General features: G+C 32.3%; 1 protein-coding gene across 7 annotated transcripts in view; it reads right to left on the bottom strand.

The window, feature by feature from the left end:
- Positions 1–23,354, bottom strand: part of LOC129916180 (extracellular sulfatase SULF-1 homolog) — a 155,118-nt gene that overhangs the window by 27,608 nt on the left and 104,156 nt on the right. For all 7 annotated transcript variants that reach the window (XM_055996006.1, XM_055996004.1, XM_055996002.1 and 4 more), the window contains 2 exons: positions 10,957–11,972; positions 10,670–10,839 (listed from right to left, as the gene is read on the bottom strand). In XM_055996006.1, coding sequence (XP_055851981.1) covers positions 10,670–10,839; positions 10,957–11,775 — 989 coding nt within the window. In that variant the 5' untranslated portion in view covers positions 11,776–11,972. The remainder of the gene's footprint in view (positions 1–10,669; positions 10,840–10,956; positions 11,973–23,354) is intronic.

Raw genomic sequence — 23,354 nt, 5'->3', positions numbered from 1 at the left:
TAAAAGAAAAGCCTAGCTGTGTGGTTTTTTATTTTTGTTGTCATTTAAGGTAATGAATTTTTGTGGGAAAATGGATATGGTTTTTTATTTAATTCTATTTTTGTAATACTAGGAAGGTGGTAACCAGAAAAGTACATAATTAAAAAATCTCAAATAATTGACAATTAGCAATATCTATGCTATAACCACTGTGCAACAGGGTGATGTATATCGATGTAACAAATTGCCTCGGTATTGGATCGTAGATCGAAAATGATTGAATTTTCCACACTCGGGAACAAATCCAAACAAATTCTAACCGAATGTCCTGCATGGATAAAAATAATGGACGTCGTTTACGCACCTAAGAGGTATAAACTTCCGACAAGACAAATTCATATGGAAAATCCTCGACTTTGAATCTTCACTTCTGTTGATTCCATCGTGCAAAAAATATCTGAGGATGTTTTTGATCCGTCACTTTGCCTTCAAGCGAGTTGTCAAAATTGCAATAAAAGCATAAGACTTAAGCTCTTCTCAACAACCTATTTTATAAACATTGACAAGTGCGACAGGTGACAATTTTGTAAATGATAACATGACATTTGTCTAAATCATTGAAAAACTGCTGAGCCGACACTTGAAGTTGAACCCACGATGCCGGCTCTGCATTCAACTACCTATTCCTCTGTGTCATGGCCACCTGCTAATTTATTTTCAAAAGAAAGTGATGAAAATTTAGAGATGCAATTTCGTGAAGTTCGCCATCCTCTAATTTTTAAAGACGTGATTTTAATTGAAAAATTTCGAGTCTGCAAAAGTATAGCAGAAAATATTTTGGTTAAAATCGGTCGACATCTCCTGAGCCCACAAAAAGAAATAAAAAAAACCCTTGATACAAAGATCCAAGTATTATGTGCCCCACAAAAAAAAATTGTCAAAATATGACAATGACAAAACAGTCACGACAAATTTGTCATAATCTGAAAGTGGCTGACAATTATATCACCTGTCAATATTTTATGAAATGGGTATTTGCCAAAAAATTGCAACAAATTTGTAGAATTGTCACCTGTCAATATTTTATGAAATAGGGCCCTGGTGTAATGTTCACTTATTGTAATTTCAGATTCTTCAGTGATTCCCACTGGACATCATACTTTAGTCACAGCTGTATCATCAGCTCAACACATCGCTCTTCCCTTTGTCGATTGGAAAAAAGTAACTTTCTTTAATTTATTAGGCATCCGATCACGTTTATAAGCTTGGAGGCAAGAAACATGAGTCATATGATTCCGATGTCTGCCAATTTTTTTGTAAGACTCTGAGTCTCAAGATATTGCATCTAGTTAAACAGCTTTTCCTTTTTTGGGAAACTTTAAATTACTTCGACAGTGCCGTAGGGTAGGATATTTCATAAAAGTTATACGTGAACCTATTGGAGAGTACATCCGAGCAATTAAAAAAAACTTTTCAGGTATTATTTGAGGAGTACTTCCAACAAGCTTTGAACAACTTTGCTTAAGCTTCATTATTCCACCACTATTATCTTTTTTTTTCTTAAGATTTTGCCCGCATCTAATACATAGTTGAATATATAGCTATCAATAACAATACATTTATGTAATGTAGGGTCATCTTTTTCGCATTTCTTTCAAATACCTGCATCAATTTTCTTGCAAAAAAAAAAAAACAATAAAGAAAGAACACACAGAGACAAAACTCTATGTCAGTCTTTTTATAGCTTGTTTATGATTATATTTTACATATTACCGGTAACTCATCCATAAAATTGCCCAAGAGACACACCCATTCATTGCTCATTGTTCAATCGACCAAACTGAAGAAATTCCAAAGAAACAACAAAAAAATAAAAATCCTTTCAAAAAGCGGAGTCTCCCAATGGGATGAATTATTACCGAAATTGCGTGCTTATTGCCTCTTTGGTACCAAGCACGGAGTGGGTGGTGTTGGAATTTCTGTCGTTTAGCATGTTTTTGTGTTCACCTTTTTTTACAGATTATTTTGGGTCAGGCACCTTTTGGACAGTGCTACCGCAGTGAGTATACTTTTATAAAGTAAATTCTTACTGTTCGCTAACGAAAAAAGAAGCTGATACTTTTTTTCCACTACCCTCACACAGCAAATACATTTATTTCAATTCTGGATTGCTTCATCTCAGATTTTCCAAATTGACAGCTCTGGTAAATAAAGGACACAACAATAAAAACAACAAAAGTGACCAAAACAAATCTGTAGTTGGTGGCGGGCGATGATGACGATACACATTGTATAAATTGTTGCTGTATATCGTTTCTAATGAGAAGCGATGTACATATATTAACTATCCGAAATTATAGGATTTTTTTTCTGTAAGCTACATGCCTGAATGTATTTTGTTTTTGTTTACGAAATATTATGTGGTGGCGTTATGTCCTTGGTATATCTAAAGTTAAAGCAATTTATTTCCCCCTAGAGCGAGCAAAAAAAAACTAAAATGCTGCCTTAATGAAATTTTCTTTTGAATTCAGGCTCTTTTATTACTTAATTTTGAAGAGGAGCGTCCAGTCCGTTTGAATGCGTTCTTTGTATAGGTTGGTTTATTGATTTTTTTTATTTCATTATAACGGGGAATGTATATAAAGTTCTTTTGGCATTTTATAAGAAAATTCCATTGAATGCGTTTTGAAGCACAATGAGGATAAAGTGGTAAAGTTTCGAGCCTTTTTAGTAATTTTTTTGTTTTTTGAGGTCAAACAATTTAATCAGCTTATTTCTTATTCTCACTTCAATATGTATGATAGTATTTATTTCTTAAAAATTAACATATATGGTTTTTTTTAATAAAAGTCAGCAAAAGTAGTATAGGTATAAGAGTGGCGCGTAACAAATGTCATACTGTGAATAAATTAGCTACAATTTTTTAGAAATGCAAACAAAAATTGTTTTTGCAAGAGGATATGACCAGGACCAGAAATTCTCGGGTCGGAATGAAATGAATTCCGGGTTATTACAGCTGATTCATTTATGAAAAAATCTTAGAGTTGCGAGTTGGATCTTTCAAAGTATGACAAAAACGGAATTGATATTATCTTCGCAGAAAAACAACTAGGCACCGTATTTCGAAATTCAGTGACCGTTTAATTTCCCTAAAATTGATGATTAAACAGATTACAAAATGCTAGAAAAGCTAACTAGATAAGCGACAGCAAGCATTTTTTAATTTAATTCTTGTTTTTTTTTTTGTGTGACTGTCTGATGACTGTCTCAAATAAAAACTAAACACCTAAAACTATGTAAGTCGGCGAAGGCATACAATTTGAAAGACCACTTTAAATTTATCAATCGAGATTATTATTATTATCTTATTTCCTGCCTAACCCTATCTCTTGGGTCCCGGGGGAAATAAGCAACTTTAACATACTCTCTCTTGAAGTATTCGTCGTTAGGGTAGTAACTCTCAAAAATTGGTTGGTTGAAGCAACGTTGGTTGCAACGTGGCCTCGAACAAGCTTCAACATAAAGTCTTAAACTGTATTTATGGTGGCTTCATTTTATAAAAACTTATTGGAAATAGCGCGCGTAAAGCCGGATTTGGTGTTCTGTGCAAATTAAGGAAACGTCTGAGACTTTGCCTCTCAAACACCAGAATCCTGTCTCTTTGAGAACCGGTTATCCATAGCATAGACAATCGTTCGCCGGATGAAGGCCATGTAGCAAATAACCTTTGCTCTGCTGCTAAGTCCACTACTATATTTCTACCGTTTTGTCAGATAAAAGGCTCTCCCATTATTAGCCAAAGCAGTATCCATGTGTTTGTTTATGGAAATGGAGAAGAAGATACTGATCTAGCCAGAAGCCAAGGTACTTAGCTACACTTTTACTCGCAAGTGGATGTCCATCTAGTCAAGCGATCACCAACTTTCACCAGTCTTTTCACGTATACAAATACATATATGAATTAAGACCCTGGCTAAAGAAGTCGAATCGTTTCTGATTTATGAAAGTTTTTTTCAACTGAATCTTGTCTGAATCTGACGCAATTTCCTGAGTAAGTCTTCGTATCAGATCGCTACTGGTGTAAAAAGTAAAGAAATTCGCTTCCAAATCAAACAAATTTGTTCACTTGGAGACGAGCTAAGACACGGCATGAATGTTATGTCCCGTCTTAAACCCGAATTATGTATTCGGAATGATTTTATTGTAATCAGCCCACTGAGACAGATTCTTATTGAAATTTGTGCGATTGGAGCCGTACTTTTCGTTTTTCTGTAGAGGATGAACCAAAGCAGTTTTTTACCGCAAAATGAAATGCTCAATAATTTCGATCGCCAAAGTTCAATAAAATCTTACTGCTCTCAAATAAAAAAGCCATAGTTTGTTTTAAAATTGCAGAGGTAGAAATATTTCAACATTGAATTATTAACTAAAATTTTGATCAATCTCTGAACAACAACAACATCTTGAAGGTGCTACCACCAAGTGTTTATGGCTAGAGCAACAGTACTGTTTCACGGATGCCAATCCGATCATCAGATTCCTTTATTCCTTATTGGTGCTTGGTCTAGTGATTTTTCATTTAATTTGAAAAACTTTTTCCGTCACACTTGAGTATTGAACCTAGAATAAGCAAGTTCAGAGGCCAGTACACTACGCACTGCGCCACCTCACCATATGATTAGCTTCACCCAATTGGAGGCTTTTTTATACTTTATCACAATTTTAAATGAATAGACTAAGCATTTTAACTAGCTCCTTCAATTCTTCCATATCATTCCCGTTTAAGCTCTCAATTGACTTAATCTGCGTTAAAATTTCTTCAATGACTAAATCTATTTATATTCTAAATGTATATATCCCTCCAAAAAGTACATCATCCTCTTATACAGAGCTTTCGATGGCTTTAGATTACGTACTTGACCTGTCTTGCTCCAATAGCAACATATTACTTTTAGGAGACTTCAATTTACCTCACATTGATTGGGTCCCTTCCGATGATGAAACATATCAAGAAGCTTCACTAACATCTTCACAAAATGAGCTTGCTTTATTAGACAAAATTTTGTATACTGAATTACAGCAGATAAGCTGTATTAAAAACTATAAAAATCGAATTCTCGATTTAGTATTTTCCTCTGACGCTATTAGTACTCTTGTTCTAGAGTCTAGAACTGGTATGACTAATATAGACGGTTACCATCCACCTTTGGATATCTTCTTTGACTGGAGCAATCATATTACTGAAAACAGTAACGATTTTGATTGCTCTTATACTCTTGATTTTAAAAAAGCAAATTTCGAGTTGCTTTCTGAAAACATATCTAGTTCAGGGATAGAAAATATACTTACATTATCTAATATTGATGAAGCAGTTACAAATTTTTATAACATCCTTAACAGCTGCCTTGTAAATTCCATTTCCATGAAAAAATCAAATAATAATAATAATAATTTTAGTCACCCTTGGTACACAAAAGACCTAAAAATACTAAGAAATAAACTAAATAAAGCATGGAAACTTTTTTTAAGAACCCTTTCACCAGTTGATCACGCTTCTTACGTTGAACTATTTGAAGAATTCAAAACTCATTCAAAAAATTTGTACACCGACTATATGATTGAGAAAGGAAATTGCCTAAGAAAAGATCCAAAGTCATTTTGGAACCTTGTTAACTCAAAGAAAAACTCAGATGGATATCCGGCAAACTTCATTCATGACGATATTACATTACATCAAACATTTGACATTTGCAATGCTTTCGCCAATAACTTTCGTAATTCATTTGTTAATGAGACTGTTGATGTTGACGAAATCTATTTCAAAAATTTACATTCATATTCCGAAACGAGTTGTACGAACATCCCTGTACTGCAAAGTACTGTGTTAGACCTTCTTTCATCCTTAAATGATGATTGTTCTGCTGGCCCAGACGGTGTGCCACCAAAAGTATTAAAAAACTGTAGAAACTCCCTAGTTCAGCCTCTAACATTTTTATTCAAACTTTCCATCAAGTCAGGAAATTTTCCCTCCATCTGGAAAAAGTCATTCCTCACTCCTGTTTTCAAGAAGGGTAATAAGACAGATATAAAGAATTATAGGCCTATTTCGAAACCATCCTGCATTCCAAAGGTTTTTGAGCAAGTTGTTTGTGATAGTCTAGCATTTTATAGTAAAAATCTGATAAGTGAAAAGCAGCATGGCTTTGTAAGAAAAAGATCTACTACAACTAATCTTCTTAGCTTCTTAAATAAATGTTCAAATGCATTAAAAAAAGGTAATGAAGTTGACTGCGTTTACACTGACTTTTCAAAGGCATTTGATCAACTTAGTCATAAAATAATAATCTTCAAATTAAAAGCTTTTGGTTTTCCACGTATTTTTATTGCCTGGGTAGAATCTTATCTTAACCAAAGATCCTATCAGGTCAAATTTAGAAACTGTCTTTCAGATCTTTTTATAGCCAACTCTGGCGTCCCTCAGGGAAGTCACCTAGGCCCATTTTTATTCATTTTAGCTATAAACGACGTAATCTCGTGCATAACTTCAAGTGATATTCTCATATTTGCTGATGATATGAAGATTTTTAAAGAAATTAAGTCTGACAATGACCGTATCCTTCTTCAAAGCGATATTAACATTTTTAATGTTTGGTGTGGTAAAAATGGCCTTTCACTTAACCCAGCTAAATGCCAAACAATTACATTCTCGAGAAAACGAGTCATTAATATTTTTGATTACTACATCTTGCAACATAAGCTATGTCGAGTATTTAGCTTCAAAGACTTGGGTGTCCAATTTAGTTCAAATTTAGGATTTACTGAACACATCAATTTTATAGTAAATAAAGCGAGCTCAATGCTTGGTTTTATTAAACGTTGGGCAAAGGAATTTGATGATCCATTTGTTACTCTATCTTTGTACAACTGCTACGTTCGACCCCATCTTGAGTACGCTTCTCAAGTATGGAGTCCTTTTTATGAAGTTCATAAAAACCGAATCGAATCTATTCAACACAATTTTGTACGCTTCGCTCTAAAAGGTCTTCCTTGGTCCGACCCTTTCAACTTGCCACCTTATGAACATCGCATTCAACTTCTTCAGATACAAACTTTAGCACAGAGACGTGTAAATAATGATTTAATCTTTCTTCATCAGCTTATTAATTCCCAAATTGACGCCCCTGATCTATTAGCTTGTATTGGTATAAATTATCCGGGTGGATCTCACCTCCTACGAAGATTTGAACCTTTGCATATCGACTTTCATAGAACAAACTATGGTATTAATGAGCCTCTTAGTCGCATGAGTAAACTTTTTAACTTGAACCATTCATCCTTAGACTTTTATTTGACGAAAATGGGTTTAAAAACATTGTTTCGAACCAGTGCTCCACAATCGTGACTGTTAATCAATGTTTTAAATAAATTATACATGTTGGATTTTTTGTACTTATAATTTTATAACTTGTAAATTTGTTCGTAATTATTTTGTTTTATATTGTGCATGTGGGAGGTTGTATATTTTGTCTACTAACCACTAACATGCACTTATAATGAGCCTCTGATTGTAGTTAAAAGCTTGTTCTAAGCTTACTACATCAAAGAATCTGAAGTGAAAAAAAAAAAAAAAAATTATTATGATTCACAATAATAAGTTCCCTAAAATGGTGCACCAATTTTCGTTGGGAAAAGTTTAAATTAAATTTTGACGTAAACAAAATTGTATTGATCATTACGTGGCAATTACAAAGGAAGCCATTTAACTTAAAAATATTCGAATTTGCATTTAAATTGCTAGGAATAAATGTCAAATTGCCTGACATTGTTCAAAGAAACTCTGCAATATTTCTTGAACAACAGCAAACACCTGCAATTGATGATCTCATTTTATTGGCATTTTAATTTTCAATCATCGCCAAATACACTTCCCAAACCAACAGGAGAAAAAGACAAATAGGAATCATTTTATTGCCAAACAACTCTTGTCGCACAGAATGAAAAACCAACAAAAAAAAAATCCTTTTAAAATAAAAATGTTATTTGCCAGAGTTCACATTTATAACTGCCACACAAGCTTATATACCCTTGATCCTTCTTTTGCGAAGCCGAAATATGTCACTCATCCAGGCCACTACCATTACCACCGCACCGCAGCATTTATAAACTGTATACCATTATTAGAAAAATCACTTCATCTAAAATCTTAGCACAGAGCATACATATACATATATGTAAGTGAATTATTATGATGGCTAGAATAAAAATTACACGCTTTCCAACATTTTTAATTAAATTTTCATTTAAGCGCTGCGCTGAATAAAAAATTAAATGTGTTAATGTGAGGTTTTTTTTCTGTTTAAGATTTAAAAAATAAAGTAACAGACAAAGATAAAAATTCCTATAGCCACAAGGTAAAGGTATTAATTTCATAAAAAGGATATAAAAACAGAAAAGAATATACTCATATCTATCTACACTTTTTTTTTTGCTTTGAGGAAGGATGTAAAAAGTTGTATATATGTATTTTATGTCTATAGATATGAAACTATGGATTTTGTTTAAACAGAAATTTATAAACCGAAGAAGAGGAGGAACATATCTTATCGTTTAGTCATTTTGTGAAGGATGCTATGTATGGAGATTTTTTCTTTTTTGTTTGAAATGGAATTGGCATCCGGGCAGATGTCAATGCAAAACGGGCGAATTGCCAACGATGACGATAATACATAGCAGCATTCATGTATAGTGAAACAACAACTGGCCCTATCAATTTCAAAACTGTGACAGATTTGGGTAAAATAAATTGCGACAAACTCATGGAATATGATACTATGATTGGATCCTTTTTTTTTCAAGTACAATTAGGTATCTATACATACTGCAAATGATTATAGATGTATGCAAATTTTATAGTCAACTTATGCTTTTCAACAGAAAAAAAAGGAAATACAATCATTGAACCTTAGGATGAAAGTGGTTTAAATTGTTTGAAGGCAATTTTTCAATTTGATCACATAAACGTAAGGACGTTTTTCGGCTATGTGCAGTTGGCAAATGCTAATTTTTTTTTTTCAAACCTACCCAAGGTTAGCCCAGAATTTTTTTTTCGCTAGCCCACCCTTAGTTCTTAAATTATAACGAATATTTTTTCCCCCCAAAAATTACAAAAAATAACTTTATTAAGTGTAAAAATTGTTAGTTTTGCACTGTGTTTCGTTTGTCCCAGGATAGCCCAACTTAACCCAAAAATCGTTAGTTTAAAACCGTGGTTTGTTTGCCCAAGGTTAGCCCAGGATAGCCCAACTTTTATTTTTGCTATCCTACGCTTAGTTTAAAAATTATAGAAGCATTAGTTTTTATTCACCTCACAAAAAAAAAAAAAATAGTACGCATACACCACAGTGACCTTTTTATTTTAATTTAGAAAAAGTAAATCCACTGGTGTGGGCATTTCGCCTCAAATGTTAGTTATTTGACTTCGAATTATAAATTGATTGAATGTCCATATAAAAATCCTGTTAAAAGCTTAGGTTGATTTGTTTCATTTACCATTAAAACCACCAAATACAAATATTTTTTCAAGTGTAAAAATCATTGATTTTTTTGGTGCCATAAGCACCAATTGTCCTTTTTACACTTTTTCTCAATTAACCATGGTAATTCGAACAAATTACAATAAATCTTTTTTTTAGCCCACCCTTAGTTAAAAAATTATGACAGAAAAACTTTTTTCAAATTACTTAAAAATCAAAATTGTTAATTTCAGTGTATTGCAAAAGAATGCAAAAAGAATGTAAAAGACTGCAAAAGAATGCAAAAAGAATGCAAAAGAATGCAAAGGGAATGCAAATGATTGTAGAAGAATGGGAAGACTGCCAAAAATTGCAAAGACTACAAAAAGAATGCAAGGAGTGTGTGCATTTCCAAAAGACTTTATTCATTTGAATGCAATGAAATGAATAGTTTAGAAAAAATTGCAATCATTGTACCAAAAATGATTGGTGATTGCAAAATTTAAAGTCTAAGTCTCAAATATAAGTCAATGAATGCAATCTTTTTATTTAATTGTGTTACTGAATTTTAAAGACTGCATTCACAAAAGATTGCATTCTTTTACAACCCTTGCACACGGGAATAGTTGACAGTTTAAAGTCACTGGGCCAGTCACTGGAGTCATAGGGCCGGAAACTTATTTAATTTTGTATAATCCCAGAAATATCGATGTCAAAATTCCTACCTTATGTCCTTGAAGAAACTCTCTAAAGTTAACTTGAATCCTCTTAATTCCTTCAATTTAGTTTAAGGTGATTTATACCATTAGAACAAGTTCAATAAAAACCTAATCCCGGCTTGAACATGTCCTCTATTCCCTATTCATAAATCAAACAATAAAACAGAAAGCTTCAAGTTTTTTGTCGGTTAGCCAACCAATTAATTTCCCTGGACAAATATACTGTAATAGTGTAACAATTGGTACTATACAATCCTTAATAATATTTCTCTCCTTCAACTTCAAATGAATGAAATCCTCCTCTTCAGCGCATTGGGGCATGTTCATCTGTCACAAGAAAACTCCCATATTCCCCATCCAATATCACTTATGTAGTTATAATTAATCCATTTACCCTTCCCCCACATGCAGATTACTAATAAAAAAAAAACAACATTTATATGGAAAATATTCACTTACTGATGCGTTGTCACATTGAAAAACAAATGACTATATTGGGGCGCTGAGTCCTCGGGGCCATGTGGTGCCGGAAAGCTCATTGTCAGCATCACGGGTTTTCTTTGGTTCTGCTGTTTCGATTGCCTCAGGAATGCTATTGAATCATTTGCTATCAGATCCGGATAGTAGTCCTATGGGATACAAGAACAAAGGATTCAACAAACACGTTTTAAAAAAATATAGCCTTGCTTGTGGTTCACGCGGTTTCATAGATAGCATTCAAACAAAAACATCAGATATACACTTACCTTGGCATAATCGAAACCGTGTTTGATCTTTTGGCCATTCATGTTGATGCTGTAGTTGTAGTACTTGGAGTTCATTATCAAACCACCCCATTCCCGCCAGCCTGGAGGAATGTATGACCCGTTGTATTTGTTTAAATATTTGCCGAAGTAGCCCGTTCGGTAGCCCGCGTTTGAAAGGTAAGTTGCAAAAGATCTAGTCTCGTGTGTTGCCTGCCATTGGGGACTAGAGCAGTTGTCGTTATTGGTGAACACCATGTGATTATGAACGTACATGCCGGTGAGGAGGGAAGAACGCGCCGGACAACACATTGGCGTCGTGGTATAAGCATGTCGGAATTCGGCACCACCGTCGCGCAATAGTCGTAGAGTTCTTGGCATGAAATTCAATGAGCCGAGCTCGACGTCCTGGTCATCGGTCAAGATGAGGATTATGTTAGGCTTACGTTCACGCATCCCTTGAGCCATTGATGGGATTGCATTGAATGGCAGCGATGAATCTAAACTACCTGTCTGGGGCAATGTTGGAAGGCCACCCAAATGGTGTTGATGTGGATGTTGTTGGTGATGACGGTGCTCGTGCGGTTGGTGAGAACTAGGTAATTTCTTTGCTCGTTGAGTGTGATTCGATGGTGTAGTGCGAGATTTTCTTCTCGCCGAGGCCGTCGCCGAAGCTAATGAAGGTGATTGAGAGGATTGTAAGGTTGGATCTCTTGTACCTTGAGGCTGGGAAATATTTTCTTCAGCCGATAGCAAATCCATAAGGTAAATGAGTGCTACGACTGCAATCAAAGTGAGACGTTGCATTCGATATGACCACATATTTGCGATATGACTGCTGGATCGGAAGTGGTGTCTCTCTTGAAATTTTAAGCTCGTTTATAAGTGAGAAGCACCGATGCCAGCTTAAGTTTAAGCCTTTGGAAGAATTTGTCTTTACTTTAGATTAGTTTCCATGTTTGTTGTTAGTTTTTGTAGACTTGTGATGAATTTTAACATGTGATTGGGTAAGTTTGTATCTGAAATTAAAAAAAAAAACGCAAAAACAATTAAATTTGTATCATTAGATTTATTTAAATTTTGTAAAACAATTAATTGGTATAATATTACTTCAGAAATATTTATGTGTTTATTCTCTGTATGCAATTTCAAGGATAAATTGATATGGCCCTTGTTTGACAAAAACGCCCATAGAACCAATTTCCAATAAAAGAACTTTCTCTGAAATCAAATTGTATTAAAAAAGGAAGAAAAAACTAAAGCAAAACCACACAATCATGCTTGTTTGCAGTAGCAAACTGTCACTTTATCTGAGCACAACATACATATAAAGTCCGTTGGGAACAAATCCTGTTCTAGGATGTCAATCGAAAAATCCGCCACCACTGCTACCGTTGATACTTGATATGAGAATGAGAACACGTTTTTGTGGTGTACGTTTAATTTCATGTTTCGCTGGATGTTGTTTGATGAAATGAAAAAGTACGGAGCTGAGTCGCAAGTTATTGCTTTAAAACAATTCCGAGTTTTTCAATTCATTCCCGTATTTTCAAAGTTTTTTTTTATGTTTTTGGGTGTCGTTTTCTTATTAAATGGCTCTATCTTAGCAAAACTACAACTGATTTTAAAAATTTCAGTTTTATTCGAACGAGAACTAAAATAACTTTTTCTTTTAGATCCAACAGTTTTTTGGAATTATTTTATCGTTTTTTGATGTCTTTTTTCCTTTTTTTTTTAAATGCTTGATCCAGTGAAACTAAACTTACCTTAAATTCTAAGTAGGATGTGCTTGTATAACAGGTTAAATTTAAATTCATATCTATAACAATGCAACAGGGAAGTTGGATCACTTAAGTTATGGAGTGAGGGCCCGCATACCTCGACGACCGCCGTAGAAAAACTTACAATTCTTCATTGGAGGACTACAACTACATCTCGTATTTGTCTAACAGTCCACAGCAAATTTCGGGAAAGGAGGTAAAACCAAAACCTGCGAGTATGTAGTCTTATAGTCTTATGCTTTCTTATAACAAGTTGAAAAGTCGGGTAGCTTTAAATCGCGGTTATTAAAACGCATACCTAAGGCTATAAAACTGCATACTCAAATTTTGGTTATACTTCCACTCCTAAAATTTGTTGTGGAAAAATGCGAGGGTCCCTGTGGCGTATACGCTTTTTTTTACTCCTTAAATTTGCTGTGGGCTCTCGGTCTATGGAAAAATGTGAGGGTCCCTGTGGCGAACACGCATTTTTTTTATAAAATTAATTACAAGCACGACTGGGACGCATGAACCTGTTCTTAGAGTTCAAGTTGCTTAAACTTTGGTAGGTACATATTTTAAAAGCAGTAAAAGAAAAACAACAAAAAATACTTAAAATCATTTAATGAGAACAAAAATTATACCGTTGGTTTTTTTAATTTCAATAATAAACAAACAAAAAAAAAACAAAGATGTTATTTTGCAGAAAATGAATAAAGCCGACCAAAAATTAATAATTTTTCTTTTTTACACTAAAGAGTGATCTGTATTTTCGAAAAAAAAGTATAGAAAGTATATTAATTTAATTTTGTCGTTCAAGTTGTTTTGTTTTTAATTTACAAATCTTAATCAATCGTACTAATATCACTCAACATTTTTTTATTACAATTTTCACGAAATAAATTTGAATTTTAAAACCGTTATTTCTATTTTTTAAATTTGACAGCATGATGAACTTATCGCAGGTATAAAAATAAAATACACTTACCTTTCCAAAAACAATTTTATTTTAAAAAAAAAACAAGACATTTTTGTGACACGACATAAAATTCACAGGTACACTTACATACCTTAAAGAGACATTAAGCATACTTCATGACCCCAAAACTCCTAACTTAAGTAGGAAAAAAATCTTCTTCAATTCACCTTAACCTCATCATAATTTATTTTCCATGCACAAAAGGACTACATCTTCATCGTCCTTATTGAATTAAATCTATTATTGCCAATTAAGCTCACATCGTTGCGGTTTTTCCAGTTGTTTTTGTGAATGAACTTTCAACATTGATGACTTTTTGAAGCTCTTTGAGAAAAGATAAATTAATTTGGTGAGCAAAGTGTTGTTGATTCACTTAGTGCTTTGTTGGTGTGTGTATGTGAAAATTTTGAGAAAATGTATTTAACGAATTTTTGTGTTTTTTTTTTTTTAAGAAAATAGATAGATATGTACATGTACAATTATGCTTGATTCATTATAGATCCACTCTAATCATTACGACCCATTATTAAAGTCGTTAGACTCGTGGAAATTTAAACCTGTATTGTATGTAATTATACGAGTATAAAAAAACCTGTATTGTATATTATACATATAAAAAATTGATAATACTTGAATAAAACCCATGTACCCGTGCAGGTTTAAGTTCAATGTACATACACTTGCTTGGAATCACAAACAGTAGGTAAGCGGCCATTTTCTTTGAAATGTAGACATCAATAAAAATTGAATACAAAAAATTGATTGTCAATGTATGTGCCCGTGTGATGCATCGAATTTCATACATATGTAAATGTTTTGATTCAAACTAACAGCAAAATTGTCTAGCTATCTCATATAACTTTCTTTTAACGCTTTTATTTTAAGCCTAGTCCTTATTCGAAATCACTATAAATATGAGATTTATTTGGAGCCTACAATGCCTACAACGAAATTTTTGCAATAAAAAGTTACCAGTTCAATGATTCATCGTTTATGTTGTCAGAAACTTTTTTATTAATTGAGATTACCCGTTTGAAAATACATTCGAGGAATAAGGGTTTTATACCATCAGAATAATGAAAAAGGATTCAATTCGAAGAACGAACTGTATCAGAAAATAACGTGAAATCATCCACAAATTCCCAACTATCAGAAATGGTTTAACCTTCTAATGCATTATTTTACCAGACATGGTAAAGAATTTTTTTGGTTAAAAGAACTAAGAATCTAAGAGTCTACAAAACTATATGTAATGAAATTGTGTTTTTTTTTTTAAGAAAAGATGAATTTGTACCAAAAAAATGTGATAAAAACGATACCCCGATGAAAATGTTTCATTTACAACATATTTTGGTTCTGTCTTTCTATTTTCTGTGCTACCGTTGTTTTTGACTGACTGGATAATCATTTCAATTACCTTTAGAACCAAGCACGAAAATAACGTCAATAAAATATTTTTACTTAACAGGTGTTTGTTGTTGGAGGGAACAAACGCTATCGTACCATAAAACATTTTGAAAAATAATAAATTTATATACAAATTGGTATCTACAAATATGTTGACAGTCATAGGTTATATATTTCAGTTCAATTGTTAAATCAATCTGTTTGTTACACGTGTATATTCCTCTATATGGATTACACAAGCATTTAATTTTCTAGTTTTATAAAATGTATAAATCTGCTTTAGAGCCATTATAATAAACGATTAAGGTTATAGGGTTTTATAAACGATTATAAATTTCAATAAATATCTAATGAAAATCGGAATATTTTGGTAAAATCTACAAAATAAATCCGAAGTTTGCATTTATTTTCCATTCCAAGCAGAGATTTTAGAGAGAAAATTATTTTACGTTCCTGGAATTTGACCTTAACCTCTAAAGCACACACATTTCAATAGAGGAGATGAACTGTGAGAAACAATCTATAATATCGACCTGACAACGACCTCAATTCACAGGGAGTATTTTGTGAATTTAGGTTTTTAGCAATATGTTGAGGAGGAGGACGAGATTGGCCAAAAAAAAAAAAAAATAGAAAACGAAATGAATCCTTTCGGAGTATAGATTTTACAATCTTTGTATATGTAGGTACTTATGCACGTTGCATAAACTGCAATACGATGTCAAGAGCCCTCTCTTTCCTATACTTTTATAACTGTGCTTGATATGCGGAAGTAATCATTTTCAGAAAATTTCCAAATCAGGAAATGTACAGGAAGTCAGATGTACATATGTACATATATGGAGATATAGGCACAAGGCACATGCTTGTCTGTCCGACCATTTTATTCGTCCTTTCATGCTCATGCTGCTGCAAGTGCGGTAATTTCAATTTGTTGGAAATACAATCTATGGATTTGGCTTGAAAGGGTTGTTATAATTTCCTGAGTAATTGGTTTTGAGGGTGGATTATTTTTATATGTATCCCTATAAGGTTAGGCATCTATAGGAATTATATTGTTGCTACGTTTTAAGGACAAGACAAAAGGTTTTTGGGATGTTTGATTCACTTAAATAAGGACGGACAGTGTGTGTTTGGTATAAAAATAAGGATAAATAGATGATGTTAAGGATGACAAGTTTAGTAGAATAATATACGGGTCCAGTGAGTTTCATTTACAAATTGGATGTTAAATAGAAAGACTTTTGTTGACGTAAGGGATTAAGGCTACACCTACATCACTCATCAAGGTTAATTTATTTAAGTCTTCTTAAAGTTCGATAATCTTTTGAACATACATGACAAATAAAGACAATATTTTGGGATGAGACATGAGTTGTTTTCGAGCTAAAGATCCTTAACGAGATATAATAAATTAATTTGGAAGAATTAAATAAATTAATCAATTTAATGAGTCATGTCACTAGTGTAGGTATAGTTTCGCATGAAAGAACTGTATATTAATTTTCTTCTTCTATACGTTTAAAACGAAATCCTTGGGTTTGTTATCTTCAATAAAAATATTTCAGCTTTAATAATTCAATAATTTAAAAGTGGAAACAATTTCATGGTGTTTCAACTAAATATTTCAAATGAACGTAAAATTACATACTTGAGAAAAAAATAAAAATAAAGTCTTCACACTTCATTAAGAACAAGGACAAAGGGAGGAATGTGAGTAAAGTTTATTTTTCCACTAAAATCAATCCACTTGTAAACACGTTTACCTTCTTCAAGTTAAAGTTGTTGTTTTATTTGACTACCATCGTAAACCGTTTTGTTAGATCTCGTAATGATGATATAAATCTTCCATACATAGGTATATACATCAACTGAAAGAAGAAAACTTCAAATCTTTTAATTGGAAATCTCGTTAGTTAGTATGATTGCATCTCGAACTGTGTGACTATTTGTGAAGACATATAAGCAACTATCAACGAGAAGCTATAGAAGCAGCTTAAGTTGTTGCAACTGCAATTCACTTCTCGAGATCGGGACATGAGATGTTTTTTTGTTATTTTTTGTTTATGTTTAAGTGTACATGAGAGTGTACAAAACGATGATGTTTGATGATTACTTCTAAGAGCTTAGAGGTGTTTGCGTAGATGTTTAGCATTTATACAGGGCCGGATTCAGAGCTTGTACAATTTTAATTGGTAAATTTTAGAATTTGTATGTGATTGGACAGATTTTGCATTTTTAATAGTGATATTAAATTTAATGGAGAGTGAATGCTTAGATTTTTGACACAGGAAACACATACACTGATCAAATTCGGGATGAGAAGAAAAGAAGCAGTGAAACAAATCCATAACGTCTGTAAACAAATATTTTTGGTTACAGGGTGTTTTTTTTAACAGTTGAGAGGTGTGTGAAAGAGGTATTATTCCACCTGAATTTGTTTATTTTTTAAACTTTGCGAAAGAGTGTCTAAGAATCTTAGAACCTACAATGTAATGAAAGGGTGTTTTTTTTAAGGAAAAGATGAATTAGTATCAAGAATTAGTGATAAAAATGATACCCTAATGAAAAGTTTTCACTTACCAAAGGCACCAAGAATCTAAGCTGTCTATAAAAATATTTTAGGGGAAAGGAGTTTTTGTCTGGCAATAGCTGAATAGACGAAAAGTCTAAAAAATCAATTCTATGGTTGGTACCCTCAAGAACTTGATTAAAAATGTTGCATTTGCCCTAGAAATTACGAATTAAATGAATATATTTTATTTATATATTTTATAATATCATATGTTTTTTTTTAGTTACTGAGCTCATAAGGTTTGAGGTTAAATTATTTATTGAATAAAAGATAAGTAAATATTGTAAATGAAAACAATTGCCACTTTTAAAATGAAAAATTGCTACATGACTTAATTTATCATACCTTTGTACTTTGGTGAAACAAAAAAATTTTAAGTTACCAAACAGTATCAAAAATAAATTAAATAACTAAAGGAATATAGGCCTGCAAATATAATAATCCTTTTTAGATAAATAAAAAATAAACACAAAAAAGGTATTGATACGCCTATTTTAAATGCACCTTTTGCACAAAGAATTGATCAGCAATGGGCACCCCCATATTTTAAGCAACTTTTATTTGGCGTCAACGACTTATGAAACGGCTCAACGGTTAACTCTTTGGATATCTAGGTGAATAAATTCTGTAGTTTTTTTTGTATATCTGGCAAAATGTATCTTGCATGTACATATTTATCATAGTAAAATGTAAAATCAGAAGTTGATGTAGTGAAGTTTTCATGTTATGCTTTTTAAAAATTATGGAGAAGCTTTTAAAATGTCAAACAAATTATTTGCAGGTGTTGGGAATCTTGGATTTGAATCATAAAAAAGAATGTTGAAGGTATTCTATGTGATTTTGTTTAACTGTGTTGATTATTAGTTTTTCATTTGATGAATTATAAGTAAGTTTTATGCAAATACATATGAAATATAAAGTGAAAATACTGTATTAAAATAATAGCTTGAAAATCAAAAGACAAGAAAATCTTATATTATTAAAGAATCCCAAAATAAAAAAAAAGAACTATTGGCAAATGTTTTAAGGACTAATAAAAAAATATACATATATGTAGGTACAAGAAAATCAGAAACACATTCTATTCTTTTTGTTATTAGATCCTCATTATACCCTTGTAGCTTGTACCTACGACGACATCACATAAATTAGCATGGTTATTTTTTGTTTTCAATTCGAAAACTATTTTTTCTTCTTGCCATTTGAAATAAATCTCTCTCACTGCCCTGAAGTGGATTTTCTACAATAAGTTACCTCAAGAAATGCACTTTTTATTTGAGAATCTTTTCCTTGCAAGGATGTTGAATTTCCGCCTAGAAAGTTAAATAAATGTTTATTGGGATATCTGATGCCACGTGGCGTGGGTTCCAGCAGGAAATCATTTGAATGTATTGAAGGTGTACAAATATTTTATCAACCAATTTATTTTGAGTGGTGTTTATAAGAGCATTAAACTTAAGGGTACCTCTCCTTTTTACTTTAGAAATATTTCGTCGGTCCAAAGGAAAAACTCACTAGGTTCATTTCATACGATTTCAATAGCAGCTTTTTCTTTGAACCCACGATTTATGTAACTTCAATGTAACAATCCAATGTCTTCAACCTGGAGTGTGTTTTGTGTGCATTTTTTTTGACATCTTGATGAGCTTTCAGTTTTATAATTGCGCCGTTTTTTCTAACACTGTGTACACAATTATTATGATTACTCTAAGAACGTGCCTGTAGTTTTACTAAACATAGGTAATAACGGAGCCTAAACCCATTTGAAAAAGTGGTAAAATTTAAATAAAGTCCTTAAAAAATATTCTTGGTAAAAAGGTTTTTTTTTAGAAAGGAAATATTTTTTGAAGGTATTTTAGATGTATAATTTAAACGTCCTCCGGATTTGGATGGCAAAATAAAATACTAATATTTTATAAATAAAATCAATGCCTCGATCTGGGAGACGATTTTACCAAGCCACCAAGAACATAAAAATGAATTTCAAGGTTTTATTTTTTAAAAATCCAAACACAACAGTTTTTTAGCACATTTTTGTCTGTTCCGGCCGAAGGATCTGTTTGAGAAGTACTCAATCAATTTTGTGTAGTGAACCATTTGAAAATCGCAGAATCCGTAGGAAAATTCATCGGAAAGTTATCTACAATAATATAACTTAACTTCGAAAAAGATGAATTGCTGAACTTCAAGTTGAACTAAGTGGTCTGCCTAACTAACGGTGTTACCTATATACAGCTATGCTTTCTGTAAAGCTTTGTAGAAGCAGAATTGTTGGGGGAAGATTCCCATGTATACAGGGTGTCCGAAAAGTAATGGATCAAACGAAATATGCTGATAGGCCAACTAAAGGGCTCTCAGAATTTGGTAACTTGTTTATCCCAAATCTTTACGGTTTTCGATCAAATGCATTTTTTTGTGAAATTACCAAAAATTCCTACTTTGCAACAGAATTTTGCTTCCTCAGCCCCCAATTGATTTTTGTTTTTTATTATTCTTTCACTAAAACATTGTCCAATAATAAGAAACAATTAATTGCACAAAATATTTTTTATTTCATACGCCATTTTGCTGCAAACTAATTAACAGTTCCAAGTTTTTTCAAAACTCAATTTCTTATATTTATTTCAGAGCAAAACACCAAAAAAAAAAAATTTGTATGGTGTGACACTGGTTTATTATTTGAAAAACTTGTCCCATTATTGCAGTTTTCAAAAAGGTATAAAAGTTTAAAAAGTTGAAGTAAGATCGAAAAAAATTACAATTTTAACTCAACAAAGCAGGGTTCTTCAGAGCAAAAATATAAACATGCTTATATAAATATGCTAATATATTTCGTTTGATCTATTACTTTTGGGACACCCTATATATGAGCCGAGCACGCGGTTTCCAGTACTCATAAAAAAATATATTATATTCTCTATGGGCAATTCCTTAGTTTTGGATGCTAAATTTGTACAGATAAATCGATAGTTTTTGGGAATATATTGCATGGTAACCATGATCAAAAAATGTGATAATGGGACTCTATTAACAAAATGTATTTTTTTTTAATTTGGTATTATCAACTATAAAACCTTGAAATAAGTTTTCATTTGATAATCCCTTTATTACTTTTTATTGGAAAAAAAAACACCCTTTTTAACTTTTCACCCAAAGCCTCTATTTATCCTTCTCATGACAAATACCACGTTTATGTTATAGTTCGTACTACACGAATCACTTGCTTTTTTGACCTTATAAACAGACCTTATTACAAATGAAAACTTTTTACCCAGTTTCAAGATTGTAACATTTTAATTCATGTCGTCCCGTACTACATCTTTTTTCTTCTCATTTGAACTACATCTGAGCATTTAGCAACAATTTTTTTTCCAAACCTCCCTCTTTCAATTTTACTATATAATTTTATTGATAAAACTATTCCCAACTATAAGCCATGTCGCGATGATGATGACGATTCTTTAAAAATTATTATGTTTAGTCAACCCCCACTTTTTTGCCCTCCCCACTGAAGACTGTGCCAATTATTTTTTCTCTTGAATAAGCAAAAGGACTTACAATTTTCGTGTTGTGTATCCTTGAATCGAGTGTAGTTGAATTTTCGTTATTCGCTCTCCGTCAACATGGCTTTCTATTTGAAAACTCTGTAGGGATATATTAAACTATCAAAATTATGAAAGTCGCTCTAGTTAATTGGACAAACAGACTGGCAAATTAATTCACTTTTTTTTCGAGTTCTCTATCATTGTTATGTATATTAAATTGAATTAAAGTTAGATTACCTTTAAGTACAGCAGTACATTATTTTGTGAATACAAATTATGGAACTTTTCTTTTAAGTACTCAAGGGAACCATTGATTTTGGTCATATTATGAAAGGTTTGATAACAATTTTGAATTCAATTATTTATAACATTTATAATTTATTACAAAAGAGTCACACCACTTCACTATTTTGTCACTCATGAACAAAAAAAAAATGATTTAAATATATTTTGGTCTTTCAAAATTGTATCCTTGTACATACTTGAATTCACGTTTCACCCAAATCTAAATCTAATGAAAAAGAAAAAAAAAAATATTTCTGTAAATGAAATTTCTTGAACTTTACCGCAAAGAAGACGCGCATAGTAATACTAAAAACTACAGCACACCTACGTGCGACTATGTGCTGCCTTTGAAACACACAGGAAGACGTGGGCCTCCATAATCACAGAAATCCCGCAAAATAAATCTTGGAATGCTGATGGGGCTGGGCGAAAAAAGAAAACGATGACAGCGTTAGCTAACAGCATCTTCTTTTATTAGATTGTGTCAATCTGCTTAAGCATGACACTACTATATGGTACATGGTATATGGCACATTAAAACATTTATATAAAAAAGACTTCCGCAACTCAATTGAATTGGAATCAATGAAAATGCCGCAGATATACGAGTAAAATGAATTTTGTAACTTTTGGGTGGGCTTCGAATGTATCTGCTAGCTAACCTTAAAGCAAGCAAACAACATCAACGAACAACTTTTTAAATGATTTATCAACAACAGTGTTGGCATAAAACTTATATCTGAATTTTGAAAATAATTCACTCTAATGGCAACCTATTCGCAGCAAAAGAAGAAGAAGTTTTCAAAACAACTTGTTATTTAGTTGGATAAGTTTCACAAGAAAGGTTATGCAGATCTACTAGACGGATTAGTTTACAAAATTCCAATGAAGATCAAATAAAAGTATAAAGATAAGGTGTATCTTTGAATAAAGAGGTAACGAACATTTTAAAACTTTCGAGTTTTTCTTTTCAAGCAGGTTAAAATCGTCTAAGAAGATGGGTTGATTAAGGTTGTTTATAAGATAAATCTTTGACAATGTATTTAAACAATGGGTATGTTGTGGAGTGCGGTGTCGAGTCCTTGAGAAATTGTATCAACAAAGAAGAAAATTCAAAGGAGTTTTTGTACAAACCAAGAGATGCATCAATTTTATTTAATTTTTTATAATAATTGTAGTAAGGTTTTTACCAACCAATCAACTTGGGAAGAACTTTTTTCAGGGTTGCAGTTTTTGTTTCAAACTAGGGTTTTTACATATATAATAATAGTGCTCCTTCTTGCTGTAATGTTTTATTTCTATATTTTTGAGGAAAGAGAAGAGTAGCTCGGCCAGAAGAAAACAATTAACTCCATTAGCTTATCCTTGTGGCTCTAAGTTTGGGGGGAATCTCGGAAGGAGGCGATAATGGATTTCAGAAGACCTACCTGGAATGGGACAAAAGGCTACAAATATTTAAATTAAAAAAATTAAGATCAATAAATTGGCCCATACACCACAACTCTGTTGTTCGATACTTTTAAAGTCTAAACTAATTCTAATAATTGATTAAACTGAACACTGGCCATACCTATACTTTCTCTTTGAACAATTTAAGTTCATATTTGGTGCTATAAATTGAGATGAAATAGTCTGAAGTCCGACAGATATATGTAGTGTATATATAATTTTAAAAAGAAATTAGTGTGACACTTTTACAATATACATTTCCTTTGGTTATTGTCGATTTGCACCGACACACAACTATTTAACTTAATGCACTTGAGTCTGAGATATTTTGTGAGCGTAAAAAGGCTGGATTTAATATCAAGCACTATGTAAATTAGGGCCTTGACACATTGAACGGTCTT

Source organism: Episyrphus balteatus, chromosome 3, assembly GCF_945859705.1.
Source record: "Episyrphus balteatus chromosome 3, idEpiBalt1.1, whole genome shotgun sequence".
NCBI lineage: Eukaryota > Metazoa > Arthropoda > Insecta > Diptera > Syrphidae > Episyrphus > Episyrphus balteatus.
The sequence above is the reverse complement of the archived record's forward strand: the minus strand, read 5'-3'. Positions and strand labels throughout refer to the sequence as shown.